We start from the raw sequence: 6,903 nt of genomic DNA on the forward strand, positions 1-6,903 counted from the left end.
GAGACATCTTAAGTATGAAAGAATAGGAAAATTTTCTTAGTACAATTACTTTTTAACCAGAAATTGAAACATCCTGCCTAGCTGACTTTTCGTAGAGCGTCACCTATAGTGTGAGAGTTTAAGTGCCCAGGATACGGGACCATGTTTTTGTATTTCATGAACATTGCGAAGTTAAAGGTTTTATTTAAAAGAACTTCATTTAAAAGAAAAATAGTAAATGGCACATCATGTAATTGCTATTTATTTTCATAAACATGAGGTATTTCAAAGTGCTATAAGACGCAGCACTAAATGTACATCGTTGGAAGAAATTAAACACAGAACTTTGCAGTTACCCAGTTCTATGCACCAAACATTAACAAATACATTAACTGGAAGAAACAGGCTAGGAAAAGGCATATATAGTAAATTTCTTTACAAAAGTTTCTTAGTTCAAAAAAGTGATAAAGTAATATCTACTCAAAACTTTCACAACTCATTTTCATACGAAAATATAAGTATCAAATTTAGTTATGTATCAGCATCATACTAAAGTATACAGGCAATGTAAGAATTAGTACAGTACATAACAGAGATTAACAATATATTTGTATACAAAAACATGCTCCTCAAACATTGAGGTATTACAGTACTTAGGTATGAACTTCCAGTCTAATACTGGTAGCAAAAGCCACCTCTCATAACCCAAGACATGTACAAAAGGCAAGTGTGTAGATGGTATTTACAGAAAATTCCCACAGGGGTACAAAATGCCAGCCCCTAAAGTAACATCTGTTAGAACATAAGCACCATAAAACTTAGGAATGAACATTTTAAAACTCAACTAGATGTCATCAGCAGCTCCAAATGCTCACAACAATTAAAAAAAAAAAAAATCCCCACCATCTACAGTTCTTAAGAAGAAAAACAAAGGCAGTCCATTGTTGTTTGGTAGTCTTGCAAAAAACTCCTTGCAAGAATATCCATTTGCTCCGTACCCGGATAATATAGTTTGTCGATTACTTCAGGGACTGGATTGAAAGTAAAACCAACATTCTTAACGTCAAAAAACACAATTTTTTTTTAAAGAATCAAAAATGTGCAAAGTGGCAATGACTGTCCTGGTCAGCCAAAAAAAAACCAAAACAAAAAACGTTTAGCAAGTCCGCTTGTATTCTATTTTCTTTAGCAATTGTTGTTGTCTGGCTTGCAATTTTTCCTTTTCTAGCAGTAACTTCTGCTCCTCTGCCTGAAGGGAATGAACATATTCAGTGGCTTTTTTCAAGATCACAACTTTTGCAGCTTTCTCATTTTTAACCAGTTCTGGAACATGGTCCCTTAATGTGAGGAAACTTGACCGTAGATCATTACGCCGTTGACGCTCCAGGATATTATGGTTGCGTCGACGTTCACTATCCTCTGAATCAGAGTTTCGAGGACTTGAGCTCTTAGACTTTGGTTGGATCGTGGGTTTTACTGGACGGGGCACCTCGGTTTTTAACTTTTTCTGCGGCGGAGCATCTTCACTCTCCATGTATGGAGAAGGAGCGGCATAATTATGCTGCTGGTGAATTGGTGCGCAACGCTTTAAAATCAGTTCGTTCTGCTGTGTCCTGACTGTTGGAAAAGTGGTATTTTTAGGACGCACTGTAATAGTAAGGGTGGTAACAGCCTTGTTGGAGGAGGAGCGTCTTTTCTCCACTGTCACAACATCTATTTCTTCTTCTTCATCCTCTTCCTCCTCATCTTCATCATCTTTTGGTAATAGAAAAAGGAAAATAAAATAGACGTTATTCTCACAACAAATACTCCAAACAAGTATCAACCCAGATGTATTTATTGACAAAATATGTACAGTAAAAGCAGCAATGAAATAACTGATGGCAAAAACAGGGTGTGCCCACCATCTGTAGTCAGATATAGATCTGGAAAAGTACGTAATATACACGAAATGACTGAAGAGCAGCGATTTCTGAAAGTTTAATAAGTTTAATGAGGTTTTTTTTAAACACACTTCTAATTTTCAATCAAAGCGGGGCTACCACCCACATAATTGCAGCGGCAGAAGTGAGTTTTTAGACAGAATGTATGTATTTTGAATGGAATCGTAGAGCTGCGGTACAAAAGGCATGCACAGTGCCACAACACAGCCCTTGCTTGGTAGAAAAGCAGCCGGAAAGCGAAACAATCGCTGGGTTTGTTCTGAGGCAGAAGGTGAAGCTGCTCCAGCCGGGGACCCTTTAAGCCGGCGCTTGGTGCACTGCCAAGAAGACAGCTGTTGGAAGTGCTTCCTCACCCAAAGCTGTCAAACCAGACATTAAAGGGACAGCAGGCTTTGAAACCCGGGACGGATCACCAAGTTTATGGCGATGGTCGTACGGACCAGCTCATCTACACACGCGAAACCACGCTTCAGCCCAAGTGGACTTCTCTGCCGGCGCGGACAGGAGATGTTTCTGGGCTTTTTAGGTTCCGTCAGTGCAAGCGCTGCTCTGAGGGTTCGCCAGCCTGCTCCAGTCTCCCCACATCACGCCTAGGGGCACACAGGGTCATCCCCCACGAACCCCGTCCGAGGGCGACAGTGGCAGCCCGCTCTGCCCACCTGCCCCCCCAGCACGGCCGCTGGGATGGGGCACGCCAGCCACAGGGGGCAGGAGAAGGTAAGGAAGCCCCGGGCGGTCTCCAGCACCACGCAGCCCCACGGGCCGGGCCGGCCGCCCGGTGAGCCTCCTGCCCCGCCGCTCCCCCGGGCCTCCTGCTGCCAGGGCAGGAGGCCGGCAGCCTGCTGCCGCCGGGGCTGCTCCCCCCACGGGGCCCCGGCCGCGGGGGCCCCGCCGCCGCCGCCGCCGCGCCTGCTGCCGCCTGCCGGCCGCCCCGCGCCCCGCCCCGCCCGGCCGCCGGTGCCGCCGCCGGGGACCGAATCGGGGCGCAGCCGCCCCCGCCTGGCGCCCGGGCAGCCCGCGGGGGGGCGCGGAGCCGGCGGCGCCCGGAGGCAGCGCCGCCACCCCCCACCCCCCCCCCAGCCCACCCCGGGGACGGGGCGGCCGCTTACCCGAGTCGCTGAGGGTGTCGTCCCCGGAGCTGCTGCTGGCCCGGCTGTCCCCGGCGGGGCGCGGCGGGCGGCCGCCCCGCGGAGCCCCGCCGCCCGCCGCCGCCGGCCCGGCGCGGCCCGGCGTCGCCTCCCGCTTGTTGACGGGGAAGGGGAAGACCACGGCCGGGTCCACGCACTCGGGCACGGCGCCGCCCAGCTCCGCGCGGCCGCTGGCGGCGGCGGGGCTACCCGCGGCGGCGGCGGCCCCCGGGGGCGGCGGCGGGGCGGCGGCGGGCGCCTTGCCCTGCAGCTTCTCGCTGACCGCCCGCTCCAGCTTCTCGCGGGCGGAGAAGCCGCTCCACATGCAGTCCTGGATGATGATGGAGTTGAGGTTGTTGGTCACGCCGAGGCCCGTCTCGAAGAAGTCCCCTCCGTCCGAGCCGCCCCACAGGTCGGCCTCGGGGGGCAGCAGGAGCAGCTCGGACGCCCAGTCCAGCGGGTCGGCGGGGCGGCAGCCCCCCAGGGCCGCCCCTCCCCACGGCACCGGGGCCCCCCCCGGGGGGTGCTCCTGGAGCCCGGCCCGGCTGGGAGACAGGGGAGGGGTGGGCAGCAGCTCAAACTTTTTCCAGATGTCCTCCCCGGGGGGAGCGGAGTCCGGCCCGCACAAATAAAAATCATCTTCGTCTGGGTAGAAACAGGGCTGCAAAGAGTCGAACTCGAGGTCTGGGTTTTTACTGACCATTCCTGGCATTACGGGTCTCTTCGTGCTGATCCCTGGGTCGGGCAATGGTTTTAGAGACAGGTTTTATGGGTATTTCCACCAAGGAGAAGAAGAGGGGTTCTCCCAAGACCTGAACCTAAACCAAAAATAAAAAACAACCACAATTAAAACACGAAGAAACAAACAGACACGAATGTGACTCCCTCTTAACCGAAGGAAAAAAAATAAATAATAATCCCAGCAGCAGCAGCAGCAGCAGCAAGAAAGAGGGAGCCTTTTGCAAGTTGAGAAAAAAATGCATCTCACACACCTTTCCTCCCGACTCAAGATAGTCAAAGAAAAGCCATCAGGTAGTGCTCCCACATGCAAAGCTTTCCGCCTTCCCCGGCGCTCCGTGAGGCCACAAAACCAGGCGGCAAGGTCCAGCAAGGATGGAAAGCACCTCTGGGCTTTCGCACATAGCACTCGCCTGCTCTCCCCCAACTGCTTCAAACGCTCAAAACAGCAGAGTAACTGTAGACAGATGCAAGGCTTTGATACCGTAATCTCTCCAGAAAGCCCTCTTAATATACCAGCAAAAGTAGAGGAAGTTTACTCCTTTTGTCATCTGCGGAGCAGTGCAAAGGGGAGAGAGAAGGATGCAAAAAAGGGGGCGGAGGGGCTCTTTGCAACTTCGCAAATCGCCTGTTCATTCACTCAAAGCGAGCCAGAGAAATCCGCACAAAACACAAGGGGGGGAAGAGGAGGAGGGGAAATTCAGCAGCAACAGAAATTATCAACCTTATGTAATAATCTCACGCACAAAAATGCATTAAAACCACCCCGGCGCCACCAACAAAGCCTCCTGATTTGCCAAGAAGGCACGGGAAGTTTTTTCTCCCCCTTTTTCCAGTTTAAGACAAGAGCAACGGAGAGGTTGTAAGGACAACAACTTAGCGCATTTTGCCACTTCATGCAATCAAACCTCCTGCAAACACACCAGCTTTCCAGCCCTCTCTTCTCCGGAAAACGCACGCTGCTGCCCTTACCTCGGCCGGACCCCCCACTCACTAGCCACGACCAGTCAACCACAGCCCCATTCCTCTTCCGAGACCTCAGTTGCATCAGACATTAAAAAAAAAAAAAAATTACTTTAAGTCCAAACGAGACATTCAGCGTCTCCCTTCAGCTCGGTTAAGGTAACGCGAAGGGAAATCGTTCTGCTGGGTTCAGAACAGCTGACGCTGAAACGGAGACCAAAAGGGGAAAAAAAAAAAAAAATTCCATTAAAAGCCTTATGATGAAATGCAAAGAAACGAGCCCGGCTCAGCTGCTCTCCCCCTGCCCCGCCCCCTGATCACTTCCAGTATTGTACATTTTTCTACTCGTGAAATACATTAAACCGTTAAAAATGCAAAGCAGTAAAGAGGCACCTACAAAACACAGGCGATCTCAATGCGACAGCTCCAAAACAAAACAAAAATATCCTCCAGGATTTTCTTCTGGTCAATGAAAAACCCATTCACGCACTGCAATGCCCCTGCGCTTCCTTCCCCTTCCCATCCTCCCTAGTTTAGCAACTCAAATGCGATGTGGAATTGTATTTATTTGATTGGGTTTTTGTCCTCCTGCTTATTACAGCCCAGACCCTGCAGCTTCCTCTTCTTACCTCCTTGGTGATGGTGGTGGGTGTTGCAAGGGGGAGGAGTGGCGGGGGGGAAGGGGAGAGAAAAAAAAAAAGCAGATGATCTTGTATGTTGCACTTTACTGAGCGCCAGCCCGCCCGGCCCCCGCGGCTGGCCCAAGCCTCCGCATCCACCCTTTGCTTGCAGGCAGATGACTGTCACTGGCTGGCTTTGAAGCTGCTGGATATTATTAACCCCCAAAAAGGCATTAAAAAAAAGAAGGGGGGAAAAAAAAAAGCTGACACACCCGGGGAGGGGAGCATAAAAAAAAAAAAAAAGAGGAAAGCGAGAGCAGCCTAACCCCACCTCCCTGATTTCCATACAAGCAGGGAGGTGCCTGGCATTTGGCGCCAAAAGCCCCATTCGCTCTTTATTCTCTGCGAGCAGAACGAGGTCCCACTCCCGGTGCAAAAGCGCCGGGGGCGGACCGGGGAGGGCGCCCGGCCGCCGCGGGGGGCCGGGCGGGCGCGGGGCTGCCCCCCGCTCCGCGCCGGCCCGCGGAGCCCGCCGCGGCCGCTGTCCCTTTGTGTCGCCCCCTCCCCGCGCCACCCCGGCCCCCGAGCTTGGAGAAGCGTCGCCTCCGGGCCGCCGCTCTCCCCACCCGCGGCCGCGATCTCCCGCGGAAACACCCGGGGCAATTAGAAAAAAAAAAAAGGAGGCATAAAGGAAGTGGCTGGAGGAGGGAGTCGCTTCGACTCTGGGCTTTGTAAAGAATTAGTAATAATCATGCTGCAGTGATCGCCTCCCCTCAGGCGAGCGGGGCTTGCACGCCGGCGCCGCGCCGGGCTGCCCCGGGCGCGGCTGCCGGGGCGGGCCGCCGGCCGGCCCCGCACTCCCCCGCGCACACCTCTCGCCGCGGCGCGGCGCGGCGCGGCCCGGCCCGGCCCCGCGGAACTGGACATGGGCACTCGGCGGGAGCCGCCGCGGCCCGCCGTTCCGCTGCCGACGGCGACACCTTGCGGAGGGCCGGCAGGAGCGGCGGCGCGGCGCTCGCCCGGCGCCTCCACGCATATCCCCAGCGGCGGGGCACCCACCGCTCTCTCGCCTCCTTTCCCCGCGGGCGCGGGGGCCGCGGCGGGGCCGGCCGCGGGACGGGACGCGACAGGACGGGAGCGCGGCGCTCTCCTCGGCGGTGCGCGGCGGCGGGTGCGATCCCGGTCCGGCCGCCGCTCGGGGCGGTGCCTCCTCGCTCATAGGCTGCAGGTTGAGGCGGGGACTTGGGCGTCGCTCGCAGGAAGGCTGGTGGCGGCGGGCGGCCGCTTTGTGTGCGGCGGCGGGGCCGCCGGGGCGCCGCGGGCGGGGCGCCGCCCCCCCCCCCCCCCCCCCCGACCCGTTCGGCCGGCGGTGGGGGCGAGCCCGGGGTCTTCAAAACCGGCGGCCCCGAGAGGCATGGCGGGGAGAGAGTGAGCTCGGCGTCGGTGAAGGCGAGTGAGGAGGGGGAGGCTCCTCCTGAGAGCGGAGAATGGTCTGTTCTGAGGGAGGCAGGGGTAGTCCGTGTGCCCCTTCAC

The 6,903-nt window shown here is 55.3% G+C and overlaps 1 protein-coding gene across 11 annotated transcripts; it reads right to left on the reverse strand.

Moving 5' to 3' along the window:
• Positions 1–225: 225 nt before the first annotated feature.
• On the reverse strand, positions 226–6,560 carry MYCN (MYCN proto-oncogene, bHLH transcription factor). Of its 11 annotated transcripts, none has more exons than XM_075497905.1 (4): positions 6,430–6,560; positions 4,863–4,954; positions 3,032–3,867; positions 226–1,734 (listed from the first exon to the last, which is right to left on the reverse strand). In XM_075497905.1, the coding sequence occupies exons 3-4, from the start codon at positions 3,759–3,761 to the stop codon at positions 1,136–1,138; spliced, it is 1,329 nt and encodes a 442-aa protein (XP_075354020.1). In that variant the 5' UTR covers positions 3,762–3,867; positions 4,863–4,954; positions 6,430–6,560; the 3' UTR covers positions 226–1,135. The 11 variants fall into 11 exon arrangements, with proteins under 11 accessions (XP_075354020.1, XP_075354015.1, XP_075354017.1 ...); XM_075497900.1 differs by having other exon boundaries at positions 4,760–4,954; XM_075497902.1 differs by lacking the exon at positions 4,863–4,954 and adding an exon at positions 4,760–4,824 and having other exon boundaries at positions 6,430–6,550.
• Positions 6,561–6,903: the final 343 nt, after the last annotated feature.

This window comes from Mycteria americana, chromosome 3 (assembly GCF_035582795.1).
Source record: "Mycteria americana isolate JAX WOST 10 ecotype Jacksonville Zoo and Gardens chromosome 3, USCA_MyAme_1.0, whole genome shotgun sequence".
In the NCBI taxonomy this organism is placed as follows: domain Eukaryota; kingdom Metazoa; phylum Chordata; class Aves; order Ciconiiformes; family Ciconiidae; genus Mycteria; species Mycteria americana.

Excerpts from the sequence above, each read along its gene's own strand:
- MYCN (XM_075497905.1), bottom strand. The coding sequence starts at position 3,761 with ATGCCAGGAATGGTCAGTAAAAACCCAGACCTCGAGTTCGACTCTTTG. Across the intron at positions 1,735-3,031 it reads CGACACCCTCAGCGACTCGG|ATGATGAAGATGAGGAGGAA; the intron begins GTAAGCGGCCGC and ends TATTACCAAAAG.